Here is a 21,652-nt window from a genome sequence, read left to right on the forward strand (position 1 = left end):
AGAACTTTAGTCAGGCCACACTTGGAATATTGCTTTCAATTCTGGTCGCCACACTACCAGAAGGACGTGGAGGCTTTGGAGAGGGTACTGAAGAGGTTTACCAGGATGTTGCCTGGTCTGGAGGGCATTAGCTATGAGGAGAGGTTGGATAAACGGATTGTTTTCACTGGAACGACGGAGGTGGAGGGGTGACGTGATCGAGGTTTACAAAGTTATGAGCGGCATGAACAGAGTGGATAATCAGAAGCTTTTTCCCAGGGTGGAAGAGTCAGTTACTAGGGGGCATAGGTTTAAGGTGAGAGGTGCAAAGTTTAGAGCGGATGTGCAAGGCATGTTCTTTACACAGAGGGTGGTGAGTGCCTGGAACTTGCTGCCGAGGGAGGTGGTGGAAGCAGGTACGTTAATGACGTTTAAGAGGCATCTTGACAAATACATGAATAGGATGGGAATAGAGGGATACGGACCCCGGAAATGCAGAAGGTTTTAGTTTAGGCAGGCTTGGAGGGCCGAATGGCCTATTCCTGTGCTGTACTGTTCTTTGATCTTTGTTCCTGTTGATGCCATGAGACTTCATGGGTCCAGAGTCAATGTTCTTTTCTGCCAAATGTTTTGGAGTCACTAACAGGCCTTGTTAGAATCATAGAGTTATACAGCACAGATACAGGTCCTTCGGCCCATCGTGTCTATGCTGGCTATCAAGCATGTATCTATTCTAATCCCATTTTCCAGCACTTGGCCTGTTGTCTTGCATGCTGTGGCGTTTTAAGTGCTCATCTAAATACTTATTAAATGTTGTGAGGGTTCCTGTCTCTACCACCCCTTTAGGCAGTATGTTCCAGATTCTAACCACCCTCTGGGTGAAAACATTTTTCCTCAAATCCCCTCTAAACTTTCTGCCCCTTAACTTAAATCTTTGACCCCTCAGCTGAAGGAAAAAAATTCTTCCTATCTATCCTGTCAATGGCCCTCATAATTTTGTATACCTCAGTCAGGTCCCCCTTCAGCCTTCTCTGCTCTAAGGAAAACCACCCTAGCCTATAGAGTCTCTCTCTTCATAGTTGAAATGCTCCAGCCCAGGCAACATCCTGGTGAATCTCCTCTGCATTCTCCAGTGCAATCACATCCTTCCTATAGTGTGATGCCCAGAACTGTGCACAGTACTCCAGCTGTGGCCTAACTGGTGTTTTATATAACTCCATCATAACCTCCCTGCTCTTCTATTCTATGCCTCAGCTAATAAAGGCAAGTATCCCATATGCCTTCCTAACCACCTTATCTGCTTGTGCTGCTGACTTCAGTGATCTATGGACAAGTGCACCAAGGTCCCTCTGACCCTCTGTACTTCCTAGGGTCTACCATCCATTGTACGTTCCCCTTCCACGTTAGTCCTCCCAAAATGCATCACCTCACATTTCTCAGGATTAAATTCCATTTGCCACTGCTGTGCCCATCTTACCAGCCCATCTATAACGTCCTGTAATCTAGTGTCATCCGCGAACTTACTCTTCATACCTCCTGTATTCTCGTCTAAATCATTAATATATGCTACAAGCAGCAAGGGTCCCAGCACTGATCCCTGTGGTACACCACTGGTCACAGGCTTCCACTCACAAACAACCCTTGACCATCATGCACTGCCTCCTGCCCCTAAGCCAATTTTGGGTCCAATTTGCCAAATTTTCCTGGATCCCATGGGCTCTTACCTTCTTGACCAATCCCCCATTCGGGACCTTATCAAAAGCCTTACTGAAGTCTATGTAGACAACTGCTTTACCCTCATCTACACATCTAGTCACCTCCTCGAAAAATCCAGTCAAATTTGTTCGACATGATCTCCCCCCTGACAAAGCCATGCTGATTATCCCTGATTAGTCCCTGCCTTTCCAAGTGGAGATTAATCCTGCCCCTCAGAATTTTTTCCCAATAGTTTCCCAACCACTGATGTTAGACTCACCGGCCTGTAATTACCTAGTTTATCCCTGCTGCCCTTCTTGAATAATGGTACTACATTCGCTGTCCTCCAGTCCTCTGGTACCCCTCCTGTGGCCAGAGAGGATTTGAAAATTTGTGTTCGAGCCCCTGCTAAACCCTCCCTTGCCTCACATAACAGCCTGGGATACATCTCATCTGGGATTTATCCACTCTTAAGCCCACTAAAACAAGCTAATACTTTCTCCCTTTCAATGCTAATTCATTGAAGTATATCACAATCACCCTCCCTGATCTCTACACCTACATCGTCCTTCTCCATAGTGAACACAGATGAAAAGTAATCATTTAAAACCACTCCTCTGTCCTCCGGCTTCCACTTTGGTCCCTGATGGGCCCTGCTCTTTCCCTGGTTATCGTTTTGCTCTTACTATACTTATAAAACGCCTTGGGATTTTCCTTTATCTTGGCCGCCATGCTTTTTCATATCCCCTCTTTACTTTCCTAATTACTTTTTTAAGTACCCCCCTACACTTTCTATACTCCTCAAGGACCTCCACTGTTTTCAGTGCTCTGAATCTGCCATACGCCTCCTTTATTTTCGTTTTCCAATCCTCTATATCCCTTGACATCCATTGTTCCCTGGACTTGTTGGTCCTACCCTTCACCTTTACGGGAACATGTTGGCCTTGAACTCTCACAGTTTCCTTTTTGAATGACTCCCACTGGTCTGATGTAGACTTTTCTACAAGTAGCAGCTCCCAGTCCACTTTGGCCAGATCCTGTTTTATCATTGAAATCGGCCTACTGTACTTCTGTTCTGTATCCCATCCCCCTGCCAAATTAGTTTTAAACACCCCCCAACAGCACTAGCAAACCTCCTAGCAAGGATGTTGGTCCCATTCCGGTTCAGGTGCAACCCATCCAACTTGTACAGGTCCCATCTTTGCCAGAAACAGACCCAGTGATCCAGGAAACTAAAACCCTCCCTTCTGCACCATCTCTTTAGTCACGCATTCATCTACTCTATCCTCCTATTCCTATTCTCACTCGCACGTGGCACTGGGAGTAATCCAGAGGTTACAACCTTTTATTTTCGGTCCCTCTTTGTCCTTTTCTCTAACTACCTTAAATTTTACAGAGTTACGGTCACTGTCCCCGAAATGCTCCTCCACTGACACTTCTACCACTTGTCCAGCTTCATTCCCTAGGATTAGTTCCAGTACCGCCCCTTCTCTTGTAGAACTTTCTACATGCTGGCTCAAAAAGCTCTGCTGTGTGCACTTTTGCAGTAAGACTATCCCAGTTGATGTTGAGGAAAGTGAAATCCCCTACTATTATTACCCTATTATTTTTATACCTCTCTGAGATTTGCCTACATATCTGTTTCTCTGTCTCTCCCTGACTGTTTGGAAGCCTGCAGTACACTCCCAGCCAAATGATTGCTCCCTTTTTGTTATTAAGTTCTACCCATATGGCCTCATTTGAGGAACCTTCTAAGATATCATCCCTCCTTACTGCACCAATTGACGCCTTGATCAACAGTGCAATGCCACCTCCTGATTTGCACCCTCCCCTGTCATGCCTGAAGATTTTATACCCTGGAATATTGAACTGCCAATCCTGCCCTTCCCTCAAACATGTCTCTGTGATAGCAATAATATCATATTCCCATGTGTTAATCAACACCTTCAATTCATCTGTCTTATTAGTAAGACCCCTTGTGTTAAAATAGACGCAATCCAGCCTTGCATTATTCGCTCGTGCCTGAACAGGTCTATATTTGCTCTGCCTTCCAGACTGACTCAGTTCCTCTTCTATATTTTACTGTGCATCACCCCTACTGTACTTCCGCTCTCTATCCCATCCCCCTGCCAAATTAGTTTTAAACCCCCCCCCCCCCCCCCCCCCAACAGCACTAGCAAACCTCCCAGCAAGGATGTTGGTCCCGTTCCGGTTCAGGTGCAACTTGTACAGGTCCCATCTTTGCCAGAAACAGACCCAGTGATCCAGGAAACTAAAGCCCTCCCTTCTGCACCATCTCTTTAGTCACGCATTCATCTACTCTATCCTCCTATTCCTATTCTCACTAGCACGTGGCACTGGGAGTAATCCAGAGATTACAACCTATTGAGGACCTGCTTTTTAATCTGCTACCTAGCTCCCTAAATTCTTGTTGCAGGGCCTCATCCCTCTTTATATCTATGTCGTTGGTACCAATGTGTACCACGACCTGTGACTGTTCACCCTCCCCCTTTTTGAATGTCCTGCAGCCACTCCGTGACATCCTTGATCCTAGCACCAGGGAGGCAACATACCCATCCTGGAGTCACGTTTGCGGCCAAAGAAACGCCTATCTGTACCCCTTGCGATAGAATCCTCTATCGCTATGGCTCTCGCACTCTTTTTCCTCCTCTCCTGTGCAGCTGAGCCACCTATGGTGCCACAGATTTTGCTGTTTTTGCATTCCCCTGAGAAACTATCTCCCCCTACAGTGTCCAGAGTGGAAAATCTTTTAGGGAGATGGACCCTTGTCTTTATGGCTCCCTTTCATACTTCTATATTTGTATGCATATTTAAAAAAATTTTTTAGTCATGTATGTGTCAAAATCATGGAACAATTTGACCTTAATTAGACCAAATTTTTTCATGCATGACAAATCAACTCAGATCAGTACATAAAAAATATTTGTATAGTTTTAACAGATTTATTGGATCATCGGAAATAGGAGCAGGAGTAGACCATTTGGCCCATCGAGCCTGCTGCACCATTCAAACAGATAAACAGATCATGGCTGGTCATCTACCTCTATGCCATTTTCCCCCCCATCCCCATATCCCTTAATGTTGTTCGTATTCAAAAATCTGTTTCTGTCTTGAATATGCTCAATGATTGAGCTTCCACAGCCCTCTGGGGTAGAGAATTCCACAGATTCACCATCCTCCTGAGTAAATAAATTCCTCCTCATCTCAGTCTTAAATGGCCTACCCCTTACTCTGAGACTGTATCCCCTTGTTCAAGACTCACCAGCCAGAGGAAACGTCCTATCCACATCCAACTTGTCACTCCCTGTAAGAATTCTGTAAGTTTCAATAAAATCTCCTCTAATTCTTCAAACCTCTAGAGAATGCAGGCCCAGCTTCTGCAATCTCTCCTCAGAAGTCAATCCCATCATCCCAGGGATTAGTCTGGTGAACCTCTGTTGCACTCCCTCTACGACAAGCGTATCCTTCCTTAGATTGTTGTTAAGGTGAAGCAGTATCAAATATGCATCAATGAGAGTGGCTGTGCAATGTTTTGTTCCACATTTGACCCCTGACTACTGATCAGAAGGTACGTGACCACCTCCAGTCGGTAGTCTTACTCCATATAGGCTTTGCATCAAGTATAACTACAGTGTGCTGCAAATCCCAAGTTTTTCCACCACCCTTTCTGGTTCTTTGGCTAATCTTCGAATTTTTAAAACTTTATTTGGAGTCTTTTTAGTGATGGGAGAGATATGATCTCATTTTGCACTCTTGATATTGAAAATTAGTGGCATACTGAGTAGAGCAAGGCATAGCTGGTCAGTTGTCTGCATTGTACAGTTTGAGACCAGTGCCTGTAGTATCCAGGCAACTTGGACATTAATGGACATGAAGGTATAATTGTGAGAAGGAGCAATTATCTCACTTATTTTTTATACTATTTAATTTAATTGGTTGTCAGTTTGATTTTTTTTTTTACTGTTAATTTTTTGCATATTAGTCACATTTAGGTTTCTTATGAAATCTCTAAATACATCATTCTATTCTGTCCACTCCAATCTTCCGATCGTTGTTAAAATTGCTTAATTTGCTCTTCTTTACATGTTAATGTACTAAATACCATTTATTTTTCTCAAGAAAATGGAAAGGTCTGTCAGAGGTGGAATAATGGTTCTTGTCGTGCCATTTTACTGAAATCTCATTAGATTTCATACATTTGAAAGTTTTATTTTTAACTGTTTGGTATTTTGATATTTTGAAGTAAGACTGTAAATGCTGAAAATAATTTTTAAAAAATTGAATAGTGAAGTTGTTAGAATCTGAAAGCGAAAGATCAGCTAACGTTTTGGATGTGAATTTCATGAGGTTGTTTTTGATAACATAACTTCAGATGGGAAAGTAGTGTGGTATTTTAGTTGTGACAGCATGACTATGATACTAAGAACCCAGTTTACGCTGCATGAATCCAAAGATAGCAAGCACACTTGAATACAGAGATGACGAAACTGAATTTTGTATGTTCTGCTTTGAAAGTTCACGTTACGGTAAAGGCAGGACAGTGTTTAACAAGTTATGCTACAGCTTCTTAGTTGACCATTAGAGAAAGAACTTTTACGCAGCGAGTGGTCCTGACCTCGAACTTGCTGCCTACGAGGGTAGTGGAAGCGGAGGCGATCAATGATTTCAAAAAGAAATTGGATGGCTCTTGAGGGAAATAAACTTGTGGCCTGTGGGGATAGTGTGGGAAAATGAGACTGACTGGGTTGTTCTACAGAGAGTCGGCATGGACTTGATAGACTGAGTAACCTCCTGCTGTACTGTAATGGCTATATGACTTGTCCACACAAGATTATTTATGGAGTTTTTTCTGCATCCTCCTTTAGAGAAAATCTTAAATATTATAAAAGCAAAATATTGCAGATGCTGGAAATGTTCAGGTCTGGCAGCATCTGTGGAGAGAGAAGCAAAGTTAATGTTTCAGGTCTGTGACCTTTCATCAGAACTGGCAAAAGTTAGAAATTTAATGGGCTTTGAACAAGTGAAAGTTGGAAGGGGGATGAAGAGCAAAAGGGAAGGTGTGTGATCGGGCAGCAGAGATTGATGACAGAGATGTCACAGAACAAAAGGCGAAGAGAGTGCTAATAGTTATAGTAAAAGACAAAGCATTAGACCAGAGGGAGTGTTAATAGCAGAATAATGAACAGCTCTGTCCAAAAGCAAAAACATGAAACAGCGTTTGAAGACATGCACATGGTTCAAAATTAAATTGAATAAATAAAAAAAATTAAAATGGTAGTAATGCTCTGAAATTGTTGAATTGTGGGCATGGGAGTAGAGTAGCAACTTAAAAAGACAGGCAACCGGAAGCTCGGGGCCATGCTTGCAGACTGAGCGGAGGTGTTCCACAAAGTGGTCTCACAATCTGGATTTGGTCTCCCCAGTGTAAAGGATACCGCATTGTGAGCAGCATGTACAATATACTAAATTGAAAGAAGCACAAGTAAATTGCTGCTTCACCTGGAAGAAGTGTTTGGGGCCTTGGATGGCGAGGAATGAGGAGGTAAAAGAGCAGGTGATACACTGCCTCTGATTGCATGGGAAGATGCCGTCGGAATAGGACGAGACGTTAGAGGTGATGGAGGAGTGGAGCAGGGTGTCACGGAGGGAACGGTCCTTTTGGAATGCTGACGGGAGGGGAGAGGAAGATATCTTTGGTGGTGGCATCACGCTGAAGGCAGCAGAAATGGCGGAGGATGATCCTTTGAATGTGGAGGCTGGTGGGGTGGAAAGTGAGGACAAGGAGAGAACCGTTTCACTGTTTTGGGAGGGAGGGGAAGGGGTGAGGGCAGAAGTGCAGGTCATGGGTTGGACACGGTCGAGGGTCCTGTCAACTACAGTGAGGAGGAATCCTCATTGAGGAAAAAAGGAAGACATATCAGAAGCGCTGTTGTGGAAGATTGCATCAACAGAAAAGATGCGTCGGAGATGCAGAAACTGGGGAATGGAATGGAGTCCTTGCAAGGAGGCAGGGTGCGAGGATGTGTAGTCGAGGTAGTTGTGGGAGTCGGTGGGCTTATAATGAAAATTAGTGGACAGCCTATCCCCGGAGATGGAGACAGAGAGGTCGAGGAAGGGAAGGAAAGTGTTGGAGATGGACCATGTGAAGGTGAGTGAAGGGTGGAAATTGGAAGCAAAGATGATGATTTCCAGTTCGGGGTGAGAGCAGGAAATGGCACTGATACAGTTATCAATGTACCAGAAAAAGAGTTGGGGGCGGGGGCCTGAGTTGGACTGGCACAAGCAATGTTCGACATCCCCCACAAAAAGACAGGCATAACTAGGACCCATGCGGGTACCCGTGGCAACACCTTTAAATTTGGAGGAAGTGAGTGGAGTTGAAGGGCAAGTTATTCAATGTGAGAGTAAGTTCAGCCAGGCGGAGGAGGTTGGTGGTGGATGGGGATTGTTTGGGCCTCTGTTCAAGGAAGAAGCGGCAAGCTCTCAGTCCGTCCTGGTGGGGAATGGAGGTATAGAGAGATTTGACGTCCTGGTAGACTCATCATTTCAGCCTGTTCCTGCCCCACTGAACTTATTTCTTAGTATCTTGACTTTATGTTTCTCCCCAGGTTCAGTCTCTTCCCACCTACATCCGTGACTCTTCTGACGCCTTACGTCATTTCGAAAATTTCCAGTTTCCTGGCCTTCTGTACACTATGAACGTCCACTCCTCCATCACCCCTGACACCTCGTCCCGTTCCCACGGCACCTTCCCATGCAATCGCAGTTGGTATACCACCTTCCCTTTTACCTTCTCTCTCCTCACTATACTAGGCCCCAAACATTCTTACTAGGTAAAGCAGTGATTTACTTGTATTTCCTTCAATTTAGTATATTGGCTTTTTTTGGTGCTGTTAATTCTAGGTAAACTTTGCCTCGGTGAAGTCAATGGCCAAGAATTTCCTTCAAGCTTCTCTGTCATAACTTTGTCAGAAAGATGGCAGAGTGGTTTCCCGGCTGTCCAGTGTTCATTTGATAACTGGAAAATCAGAATCTCGAAGTTCACATTCCGTTACCTGTCCTGTGGCATACAAAGAACAAAGAAAATTACAGCACAGGAACAGGCCCTTCGGCCCTCCAAGCCTGCGCCGATCCAGATCCTCTATCTAAACATGACGCCTATTTTCTAAGGGTCTGTATCTCTTTTCTTCCTGCCCATTCATGTATCTGTCTAGATACATCTTAAAAGACGCTATTGTGCCCGCGTCTACCACCTCCGCTGGCAACACGTTCCAGGCACCCACCACCCTCTGTGTAAAGAACTTTCCACGCATATCCCCCCTAAACTTTTCCCCTTTCACTTTGAACTCGTGACCCCTAGTAATTGAATCCCCTACTCTGGGAAAAAGCTTCTTGCTATCCAACCTGTCTATACCTCTCATGATTTTGTACACCTCAATCAGGTCCCCCCTCAACCTCCGTCTTTCTAATGAAAATAATCCTAATCTACTCAACCTCTCTTCATAGCTAGCGCCCTCCATACCAGGCAACATCCTGGTGAACCTCCTCTGCACCCTCTCCAAAGCATCCACATCCTTTTGGTAATGTGGCGACCAGAACTGCATGCAGTATTCCAAATGTGGCCGAACCAAAGTCCTTTACAACTGTAACATGACCTGCCAACTCTTGTACTCAATACCCTGTCCGATGAAGGAAAGCATGCCGTATGCCTTCTTGACCACTCTATTGACCTGCGTTGCCACCTTCAGGGAACAATGGACCTGAACACCCAAATCTCTCTGTACATCAATTTTCCCCAGGACTTTTCCATTTACTGTATAGTTCACTCTTGAATTGGATCTTCCAAAATGCATCACCTCGCATTTGCCCTGATTGAACTCCATCTGCCATTTCTCTGCCCAACTCTCCAATCTATCTATATTCTGCTGTATTCTCTGACAGTCCCCTTCACTATCTGCTACTCCACCAATCTTAGTGTCGTCTGCAAACTTGCTAATCAGACCACCTATACTTTCCTCCAAATCATTTATGTATATCACAAACAACAGTGGTCCCAGCACGGATCCCTGTGGAACACCACTGGTCATGTGGAAGTGAGCAGAAAGGCACCACGTCTCCATTTTGAGAAACTCCCTTCCACTGCTACTCTCTGTCTCCTGTTGCCCAGCCAGTTCTTCATCCATCTAGCTAGTACACCTTGGACCCCATGCGCCTTCACTTTCTCCATCAGCCTACCATGGGGAACCTTATCAAACGCCTACTGAAGTCCATGTATATGACATCTACAGCCCTTCCCTCATCAATCAACTTTGTCACTTCCTCAAAGAATTCTATTAAGTTGGTAAGACATGATCTTCCCTGCACAAAACCATGTTGCCTATCACTGATAAGCCCATTTTCCTCTAAATGGGAATAGATCCTATCCCTCAGTAACTTCTCCGGCAGCTTCCCTACCACTGACGTCAGGCTCATCTATAATTACCTGGATTATCCCTGCTACCCTTCTTAAACAAGGGGACAACATTAGCAATTCTCCAGTCCTCCGGGACCTCACCCGTGTTTAAGGATGCTGCAAAGATATCTGTTAAGGCCCCAGCTATTTCTTCTCTCGCTTCCCACAGTAACCTGGGATAGATCCCATCCGGACCTGGGGACTTGTCCACCTTAATGCCTTTTAGAATACCCAACACTTCCTCACTCCTTATGCCGACTTGACCTAGAGTAATCAAACATCTGTCCCTAATCTCAACATCCTTCATGTCCCTCTCCTTGGTGAATACCGATGCAAAGCACTCATTTAGAATCTCACCCATTTTCTCTGACTCCACGCATAACTTTCCTCCTTTGTCCTTGAGTGGGCCAATCCTTTCTCCAGTTACCCTCTTGCTCCTTATATATGAATAAAAGGCTTTGGGATTTTCCTTCACCCTGTTTGCTAAAGATATTTCATGACCCCTTTTAGCCCTCTTAATTCCTCGTTTCAGATTGGTCCTACATTCCCGATATTCTTTCAAAGCTTTGTCTTTCTTCAGCCACCTAGACCTTATGTATGCTTCCTTTTTCCTCTTAGCTAGTCTCACAATTTCACCTGTCATCCATGGTTCCCTAATCTTGCCATTTCTATCCCTCATTTTCACAAGAACATGTCTCTCCTGCACGCTAATCAACCTCTCTTTAAAAGCCTCCCACATATCAAATGTGGATTTACCTTCAAACAGCTGCTCCCAATCTACATTCCCCAGCTCCTGCCGAATTTTGGTATAGTTGGCCTTCCCCCAATTTAGCACTCTTCCTTTCGGACCACACTCGTCTTTGTCCATGAGTATTTTAAAGCTTACGGAATTGTGATCACTATTCCCAAAGTAGTCCCCTACTGAACCTTCAACCACCTGGCCGGGCTCATTCCCCAACACCAGGTCCAATATGGCCCCTTCCCGAGTTGGACTATTTACATACTGCTCTAGAAAACCCTCCTGGATGCTCCTGACAAATTCTGCTCCATCTAGACCTCTAACACTAAGTGAATCCCAGTCAATGTTGGCATTCAGAACAGGACAGTAATCTTTCATTTAGTTGTTAATAGCTTGGATGAACCTTGTTTTCCAATTGAATGTTTCTGCAAAACATTGTCAAAAGGCACTTTTAGCCTTTTGGCCAAAATACTAACCTTATGACAGAGACTGACTGTCAGGGCCTTCAGAGCTCTTGATTTGTTATCAGGCTGGGATGCTCAACCACAGGAAGCATATTGTTGAACATAAACCCTCGGCCTGTATGCTTCCAGTTTGAACTAATTTGATGACACATGATGTGACCATTGAGTCCCTTGTCTCTGCAACAGATGTCCTAAACTGAAGGTACAATTAGTGAGCTACTGCTTCACCAAAAATAGGAAGGGCAATAATTAAGGGTTAGCAAAGGGCTTTCACGATGGTAATTAAAGTCTCTTTGGAGCCATTAAGAGCTGCTGCAAAGCTGGTTTATGATAGTGTTGTGAAGTTATGGGCATTAGGCAGGTGAAATGAGACCAGACAGTGGCATTTATGTAAGGATGAGCAATTATCCAATAATTTTGAAGAATTTTTCTTCTTTTCTCCAGAGATCACATCATTAACACAGTTTTCTGTGACTCTGCATTTTGAGACAAGGCCACCTAAAACCACAAATTGGAAACACATTTTCAAAGCCATTCAAAGAGGAAAGGAAAAAAATAAAAATAAAAAAGGAAAACACCATTTTTAAAATATGTTTGACGTGGAAAATAAATGAACAGGTCTAACAAAGAAAAGGCACCAGTGGATGTCACCCGTGACTAGAAAGTCAGCCTTTTAAACTTACTGTGAATAAGAATCAGCAAACGAAGCCACCAAAAAAAGTAAATTGAATACTGTTCATAACTTCTCAGCTCTTTCAAGAGCTCCTTATATTATTCACCAATGAACAACTATGCAAAGCAGAATAAGGGACAAGTCTCAGCGATCTAATACCGAACGACGTTCCTCACTCCTTATGAAGGCAAATTGAACAGGCTGAGGCTCTTCTCCCCTCTCCCCCAGCCCACTTAGGCACTTGGTACTTCTGCCTTGTCGAGACAAAATAATGGATGCCCAGTTCGTTCCCATGGCTGACACAAAATTCCATCCCCACCTCGAAGCAGATAAAATCAGACCACCTTCACCACTGCACTGAAGTTGGCATCCTTTACACATTTCCTTTTCTTCCCCTCCCGCCCTTTCCTCCCTTACCCTTTCCCTTATCTTAAAACCTTCCCCACCCTCAACCCTCCCTTGCTTGTGTCATCGCCATTGGGCAAGGAAAGTGTAATTTTTTTGTTGTTGACCCATTTCACATATTTGAGCTCAAGATTAACTTCAGAAGATATGGTTCGTTCAATGATAAAAGCTTTAAAAAGAATGGTTGTCTTGCGCTTGGACTTTTGTATTGAAGTCTCTTATTTTGCATGTTAAATGCTATTAAGTTACTTCTCAGGAATATGTTGCAAGTAATATTTACATTAAAACTGTCTTGTCCCAATAATTTGAGAAGTTTTTAGGAACGTTTTGTTGCATCTGATTTTGCTGACAGGTTGTAGGCAATATTCAATATACATAAAATTCATTGCACTTTTAGAAATGTGTATCACATTTTTCCTGGGTGCCATATAAAAATATTCTCAAAGTACACAGAAAATCAGTGCACTCATTGATTTCATGAAGTGTCATGGCTCATGAGTCAAATGTTTATGCTGTGTCCATTTGCATGGTGACAAACAGCCATGAGTTCAATTATACTTGCCATTTCAAATTTGGACTATAGCATCTTCTCTGAATAATTCAATGTCATTTTATGTTTGCAAAACATTTGAATGATCCAGTTGTTCAAATTAAGAGAAGTAAACTATCTCTGGAAAGGATTTTAAGTTGTAGGATGATTGGGTGAAGTATTGATAGTTGCAGATCTGTCACTGGTAATTTGAGACCAATTTTAAGATGGTGAATATAAGTAATGCAGAATATAAGTATTGACACAAATGTGATTCATTGCCTTCACTATGTATCAAATTATTTCATTTAAGTGACAACACTAGAAATGGAACTCTGCTCAAGAGTTGTATAATTTTGTAGCATACTCTGCATAAACATTTCTTCACAATTTAAAATGTGTCAAAAAAGTTGTGGTTAACTGGTCTTGGAGATGTGCATCTTTTTTAAAGGATACCTTTTGTTTTGAAATGTTGTAATTACAAAATATTCAAATTACAGTCATACAGGTTTTTTTCTGGAACTGTTTAAAGAAAACATGCTCACAAGTAAAGCATCACTTAAGTATTGGATTTTGGATATTGCAACTTGTACAAATGAATTAAACACATTAGTGTTTTTGATCTTTTGAAACATTATGTGCAGTAGTTACAGTGGTATTAATAGTGTTTGCATTTGCAATATGTGGTTGCTAAATAATTTGCATTTTGCTGATTAAACCTAAAAGTGCCAAATTTTTGCACTAGCCAGATTTTTTTTAATTCTTATTCTCCACCCCCACCCCACCCCAAAATATGTATTTTACTTCAGGATTCAGTATAATTGTTACAACATATGTAACTGACTATATGTGGACTTTTTGTTCGTGATGCTTTGGAAAATGAAACGTGTCACTTTAAGAACTCAGTATCTGAACAAAAGCTAGTTTAAGTACAGGGTATCCTTTTTGCACTCAGTGTGATGTTTTAATTTCTGTGTAACCTTGTGCCCTCTGAGTGAAACTGCCAGTTTAGTGGGAAGCAATTCCATTTCTTGTGCTATGGGTTGGCATTCACTAAGAATTTGATTGGAGTATCCCTGGACGAACCAAATAAATTTCAGAGTCCCTTGCAGAAAGGAGGGGAATTATTCAATTAAACTGGGTATGAATCCAGGTTAATAAAACCCTAAATTATTAGCTATGATGCCCAGTTTTCTCTTTTCAATAAAATTAATTATGTCTTTTTAAATTGTTGCTGGCCTCTGAAAAATAATTGTTAGTGGTAACTGCTTCAGTTTCCTAATTTAGCTGTTATTGTAAAACTATGTTGAAAATCAGATCTAATCTTATTACTAGCAGTAATTGAAATGCATAAGTACAAAAGAACTGAAATATTCTTTACATCATCCTGGGTCCTTCACTGAAGGCTTATGTAGCAGTTACACTGCAGGTCCAAGGTTTGTGTGACAAATACAACATGAGCTATGTAACTGAAGTTGTTTAGATTTTGGCATTTTTCCCTCCTTATGAATTTGTGACCTTGGGGCATTTTTTTTCCATGTTTAGGGTGTGAAATAAATGCAAGTTTTTTTTCCCAATGATGTTGGCTGTCCAGAGAGGCAATCCATCCCCACTTAGATTGTGCATCGGTATAAATTGCAACCTGTATCATATCTTTATAACTTTATGAAATGGGTTAATTAAACTCTTTTTGTGGATACCATTTTCAGACTTAAATTTCCATTGGCGGTTGAGGGCTGCCTGAATTAAGTCCAGGTTCTTTGGCTCTGCAATTTTGCTCCCACTTTCTCAAAAATGGTACTAGTTTCCAAAAAAAAATTAAAATATAAATTGAATAATTTTACAACATAAATTTATTGAAAATGGTGTGTATGTGTATTTTTTTCTCTTCTACCATTTGATCGACCTCCTCATGCCATGTATTCATCTGGTGATCTAATCTGTGGAAATTATAATGTGTTCTTACTCCTGTAACTATTTGGCTGTGGGAACCACACAACTTGTAGGGCCAGGGTCTTTAATGACTGTGGCGCTGTTCTTTAATGGCAGCTGCACTAACAGCCCATGTCTTATTGATCCTGTTTCTGCTTGCTATCCTTCACTTGTTGGTCTTGCTCCCTGTAGCCTTTTTTAATATTCAGAATTTTTGATGTGAATATTTATATATGGAAAGCACCATCATTGCTGCTAAGATGTTGGAATTTGACTTATCTGTGTTCTCTGTTCAACTGTCAGACTTGCTAGCTCCCTCCCAACCTATCCTCCTTGATCCTTCAATCCCAGCAGCAACTCAAATCCTGGGCTGCCTGTATTCCTGACTCTGTTGGCCTTGTACCTTCCTCTGTGTTCTAGAACTAGGAAAATACAGCTGGGCATTTAAGTGAGGCATTCGATGTGTGGCCACACCTGGAACATTGGCGCAAAGCCTATTTAAGGCAAGAGAGGAGATAGGGCACTCCAAATAGGCCTGACTGTCCAGAGAGACCTTTGAACACCCAACTCGAACAGACAAATCCATATTAATATGCTTTTTGCCATCGGCAATTTTTTAAATGAAAAGCCCAAAAGCCAGGGAGTGGTATTTTCAACATTTGAAGTTTGATGGACTCAACTGATAATCCTTGCAGATTTTCACATGCATCTCTATCAGTAATTAATTTGTCACTTATCTACCTATTGAGGATTGCTATACATCAGCATCTTGTTTATGTGTCTCGCTCCCCTCTTAATCCTCTCTTCACCCCCCCACCCCCCAATCCAAGTACTCTTGTCCACCTGCATGCTCTTGTACATGCAGGTAAAAATATTAAAATCGGTCACTTTTAGCAGTCTGGCGATCCCACTTGATCTTCCAATATTCTCATTGTTGCCTGCTGTCATGTTCTGCAGATGTTGGACTTATATCGACATCTCACTTAAGATGTTCTTGATTTTTCTTCTTGAGCACATATGCTACTTACTTTGTGTCCTTTGGGTCGTCACCATTGTTATTCTGTTTGAGCTAGCCTGCCGGATAGCTACGACCATTGCAAGTGATCTACTCTCCTGCCGCTTGTTCTCGGGCTCCTTTTTGTCATAGTTGCCAACTGGAGCTGGAACCTTCCCCCATTTCAAACTAGTCCTCATGCTCTTCCCGTGCTGTGATGTCCCACTGCAGCTGGAACTTCTCCCTCTCTAATAGCTGCTGATGCCATGGCTGGCCACTTCAACAATGGTGGTGGGATGGCACATTATTCAGGGGAGAGAGACTCCAGAGGCCCAATGCATAAAGGGACCCGGAGAGTTACTAGCAGTGAGGAATTTTCAGTGCTGCAGCTGTCTGAGCAAGGTGAAGCTCAAGTTGCGGATCAATCATTTACACATTGTAATTGTTTTCCCTTTCTGGTGAGCATTTAAATATACTTTAGACTTGAATTCCTTCCTCTCCCATACCCCGTTCCCCTCTCCCTCTTTCTGTTCTTGTTTTTCTTCCCACCCTTAGTACTCCTCTTTCCCCTTCCTCACTTCCCCATCAGTTTATCCCCTTCAGTCATTCTCTGACTCCGTCTTCCTCTACCCCCATGTACTTTGCGTTACTCCTTTGTCTTCACTCTTTCTTCCTCCCTCTCTACCCCCTCCTTTGGTCACTCTCACACATTGTGCAGTTGCAATTTCCCATTCTCGAGAAGTATCCTTAAAGACTGTCCCGGCATTGAAAACTTGTTTTTCTTATTTGGCTGTCTATAGAGAAATTTCTTAAATCGGCATTTGTCAGGGGAATTAGTGTTGGATATGGAGTTCTGATGAAGGGTCACAGACTTGAAACATTGACTCTGTTTCTCGCTACACAGATGTTGCCAGACCTGCTGAGTATTTATGGCACTTTCTATTCTCATTTCAGAGTTTCAGCATCCATAGTATTTTGCTCTTATTATATTGGATATGGAGTTACTGGATTACACAATCCTACCTTTTGACAATTTCTATTAATTTTTTTTTTTAAATCACTTTTTGACTCTTGCCTTCATCCTCTTCAAAGTGCTGATACCTACCGGAGTACTGTTCCACATTCAAATAGTAATTCTTTGACTATCTTCCCAGACAGAGTCTTAAAAACTATAAACTGTAGCCTGTTTCAATTCTGTCTCACCCAGTTCCCACTTTACATCAAGTGTTGCTCTAATTTCTCAACAGCAGTGAAACTTGGCTGATTTCTTCCCTGCTCCCATATGCTAAGGGCACTCAGGCCAATTATAGCTTCCTAACTGCTTTCATTCAGCATTGACCAGGAATCAAACCTGGAGCTTCTGATCTGTATGACTGAGTGCGACATGAGATGAGCTATAAATGTAAACTATAAATGTGAAAAGACTAAAGGGAGGCAGTCAAAAGATTCAGTTTATGTTTTCTTCCTTTCAGGTTTTGCGTTCTGTGACTAGAAGTGACTAGGTTGGAACTGAACACACTGCTGTTGTGAAGTGGGGAGGACAAATATAATTTATTTTTGTCACGGAAGATGTGTAGGAGATGATAGCTGAACCTGAAATACCCACAGAATTTCATCTCCCTCAGTAAGTTGTTTTAGTTATTCAGCAGCACAATGTTTTCCATAATGAAACCTGGTAGTCTTGCATGTTTCCCAGCTTTGTACAATTAATGTTTTTCTTTCCTTTCCTGAAGCCAGTGATTTGGGCTCGGGTATGGTTCATTGGGCCAAACGGCCCACCCAAGAGGCTATTCTTCATGTGTAAGCCCAGATGGTGAGTTTCAGCATCCTGTTGGACTATGGAGGACATCACTGCCAAACCCAATCCTGTACTTAATGTTACGACCAAGGCGAGAATAATGCACTGTTAATTCAGTCCACTACTCCACAGGTCATAACATATTAGTAAAGTTTCCCACCTACCGGAAAATAGTCAAATTAAGCACTCTATTTGTCGCCCAGAATAAAGCACACCAAACCAGGTTTCTTTAAACAACAACAAAATTAACTACTTATAAATAAATTAAGTCTTATACAATAATGAGATAACTCTATGTGAAAAGATTCTTTTTGAAACTTCTTATTCTTCCTATCCCTTATGCATACCCAGATACATTTAAAAACTGGTTAACCGGGAAAAAAGGATCTTTCGGATTACAGCTGTTTCTTAGAAGTAATTAGATAATTAGGTTATCATGTTCTGGTAGGATAGTTCTGGGTCATTGAGGTGTCCCAGAGTCAAATAGTCAGATGTCATGCGAAGTCTCTCCAGGTGAGGTTGATGGGTAGGCGTTCACGGCATCTGCGTTTGTTCTGGCCTCCTGCCTGTCCAGTTTACTGGTCTCTGCAATGCAAAAATGAAACCAAAACTCTTAATGTCATGTGACCTGTCTTTTCCCTCTTGTTGTTTGGAACAGGTGTCTTGCAGTCTGTCCCCACTCAGTTCAAACATCAGGTTTCAGTATTCAATATTCACAGAAAATCCTTTTTCTGTCTTTTTAAAAACACACAGAATTCTAAGCTTTCAAATAAAAAACAAAATTCTTGTGATATTAGCATCACTGAACCCTGGTTGATTCGATTTTCCCACCTGAGCCCAAAGTCACAGAGGTTAGTCGTAGACCTCAGTAAATGCTCTGTGATGTGGTACTACTGTTCAGCATGATTAAACAGCATTATCAGATTTGGAGCTCTCTGTTCCTTTGCTGATTGATATGTTAATATCTTGCATCATGTCATCCTTGTTGGCTCGAGAATGGGAATCTTGAATTTCAGCATGTTATTTTCCTATGTATAGCATGGACTGTAATTCCATATTTTTAAGGTTTCTTATAACTAAGCTATGCTGGCTTAAAAAGGCTGGTCCATTCAGTCTGGCCAATGCCCCTAATTTCTCCAGAGCAATCTGATTTGGCCTGTGGATATGGGAATTTGTCAGTTTTTCTTTTTCTTGGACCTCTTCCCAAATCTGTTCCTACCTTCATCTTGGTGACTGGAGTCCTTGAGGTGCTGAACTCCCCTGACCTCTATGCTCCATGCTAGTTATTTTTTTAATAAGTTTGAATGAAGTTTTGGGTTCCTTTTGTTTGCAGTGAGCTGCAAATAGGCAGGAGTTTGACCCTTTTTTGCTCTAAGTTGTACTCCGAGGTTATTCCCAGTAGAGACTCCAGGTCTTTCCATCCTTCGGTTCCAGCCCAGGCAAGCCAAACTTCAATGCTATGGCCCCACTTTCAATCAGGTGTCTCTAGTTGCCTCATTTGCTCTCGGGTTTGAAGTGAAGAGGTAGAGGATGGAATGGAGGCTCAGCAATACGGTGTCAGACCCACTGGCGACAGTTTAAAACCACTTATCAAAATCCTGACTCTACTTCTCGAGCAGTTTAGTGGTCATATTGACAACCTTGCTTTACAAAGCTTTGTCCAAATCTAAATAACAAATCGAAACTTATGGGGGGGATAAAAGTAATCTGAACTGATTGGGATGAATAGAAATATATTCTCATGCATGTTCAAATACCTCATTTTTTTCAAGCTGCCAACCGTCCATTATGAGCAATGCTAACCAAGTTAACTTGCTAACCATGGTAGCTTGATATTTTTGATCATATGGGTGCACAAGAAGCAAAATTGAGCTTTAACTCTCACTTTGGAATTATCTGATGGCTGGTGTCCTGCTGGAGAATCGACTCTTTGCTGTCTTGCTGTTTTGCGATCAGACCCACGTTATTTGACTTACAAAGCACATTGCTTCCAACAAGAAAATGCAGTCTATAGAAATAAGAAAAAGTAACAGCTCAGCAGTGCTCTGTCACTGCGTACACATTTAGGCTATGCACAAAATGCATGATGCAGTGCTCTCATTTAAATAACGTAAAGAAGTTTCTGGATTCTTATAAGAAAACCCAGCTAGGTCACTCATGTCTTTCAGGGAAGCGAACCTGATGTCCCTACCTGACCTGGCGTACGTGTGACTGTAATCCCACCTTGCATGATTATTTCCTAAAGCGCTCCGAAATGGTGTAGCAATTGTATACAATTGCTATAAAGTTCAAAAATGGATCTATCAGCATTGGCTTGTGCATGGTGCCTTCATAAAACTAAGGCATTGTCAACACTGACTCTACAGAGTTGTCTTCACTAACGTCAGGGAGTTGTTGCTCAATGTGGGAGAGCTGTCTCACAGACTAGTCAAGTAATAGCCTGCCAGGTTCATACTCTCAGAAACACATCTACTGGCCAACATACCATACTTTTCCATCACGATTCCTGGGTATATCCCTCCCACTGGAAGAAGAGGTTTTGTGAACATCCCCATCCTCTACTATGCACAGCACGTGAATGTTTTCAGGTGTCTTTAGTTAGAAATGCTGAGTGGACATTCCTACTCTGTCTCTCACTGAAGTTTTCACCATCAAAGATATCAGTACGCAGCCAATTTTGTTCACTCCACGCAACATTAAGAAGTGGTAAGTGCACTGTATGCAGCAAAGGCCATTGGTGCTGACAGTATCCTAGCTGTAGTACTGAAGACCTGTGTACTAGAGGTAGCAACTCACCACCACCTCTACCCTTACCCCAACCCAGCTAAAATGTTCGAGTACAACTGGAACACTCTCAGTACCTGACCAAATGGAGATTGCCAAGATACATACAGTCCACAAAAATAGAAAAAACCTAATCCAGCCATCAAGTGACACCTATTCGACACCAACTTGTACATTGCTGCTCAGTTTGGATTCCATCAGAACCACTCATCTCCAGATCTTGTTACTGTCTTGATCTGCACATGGACACAAGCTGAATGGTGGAGGTGAGCTGAGAATAGCTGGCCTGGATGTCAAGGTAGATCTTGACCAAGTATGGCACCTAGCAAAACTTAAGTCAGTGGGAGTCAAAGGGAAAACTTGATACTGGCTGGAGCCAGACCAGACATGTGGGAAAATGGTTATGGTTGTTAGATGCTAGCTCTCAGACATCACTGCAGGAGTTCATCTGGACAGCGTCCTGTATGCAGCCATCTTCATCTGCTTGATGAATGAATTTCCATCTGTCATAAGGTGTGAGTCTGTTAAGTGTTGATTCTATGTTGTTCACCTCCCTTCACAGCTCTGTTGAAAATGAAACAGTCCACATCAGCCTGCAGCAGCACCAGAGTAACATCTATGTATGGGCTGAAAAATAGCAAATAGCATCAGTGCCAGTTGATCTCATACAAGCAAAAGCCCAATCATCTCCCCTTGACCTTTTAGTGACACCACCCTGAGGCGACTGCCATCAGCATCGGGAGTAAACAATTGGCCAGTCAATGAACGGGAGCAACCATATCAATACCATGACTACAAGAGTAGGTCAGAGACTGAGTGACTCCCAAACTGTCAAAGGTTCTGCACCAGCTGCAAGGCTGCAGTCAGGAGTGTGAAGAAATACTCACCACTCACTTTGAAGGGAGGAGGCATAATACCATCAACTTAAATTTATATAGCACTTTTAATATAGTAAAATGTCCCAGGGCTCTTCATAGGAGCATTATCAAACAAAATTTGACATGAAGACATGTATGATTTTTAAAAGTTAAGTGGAAAACTAGCTTGGTCAAAGAGCTAGGAATGGGAGCAGGTCTTTCAGTCCTTCATGTGTATTCCACCATTCAATGAGATCATGGCTGATCTCTACTCCATCTACTTGCCTTGGTTCTATAACCCTTAATATTGCCAAACAAAAACCTGTCGAT

General features: G+C 42.4%; 1 protein-coding gene across 4 annotated transcripts in view; it reads left to right on the plus strand.

Moving 5' to 3' along the window:
- The window catches only part of stag2b (STAG2 cohesin complex component b), a 180,602-nt gene that overhangs the window by 40,374 nt on the left and 118,576 nt on the right, over window positions 1–21,652 (plus strand). For 3 of the 4 annotated variants that reach the window (XM_068047375.1, XM_068047377.1, XM_068047376.1), the window contains exon 2: window positions 17,356–17,507. The exons of the other annotated variant lie outside the window; for it this stretch is intronic. In XM_068047375.1, coding sequence (XP_067903476.1) covers window positions 17,464–17,507 — 44 coding nt within the window. In that variant the 5' untranslated portion in view covers window positions 17,356–17,463. The remainder of the gene's footprint in view (window positions 1–17,355; window positions 17,508–21,652) is intronic. 4 annotated transcript variants of the gene reach the window in all.

The sequence above is a fragment of the Heterodontus francisci genome, chromosome 15 (assembly GCF_036365525.1).
Source record: "Heterodontus francisci isolate sHetFra1 chromosome 15, sHetFra1.hap1, whole genome shotgun sequence".
Taxonomy (NCBI): domain Eukaryota; kingdom Metazoa; phylum Chordata; class Chondrichthyes; order Heterodontiformes; family Heterodontidae; genus Heterodontus; species Heterodontus francisci.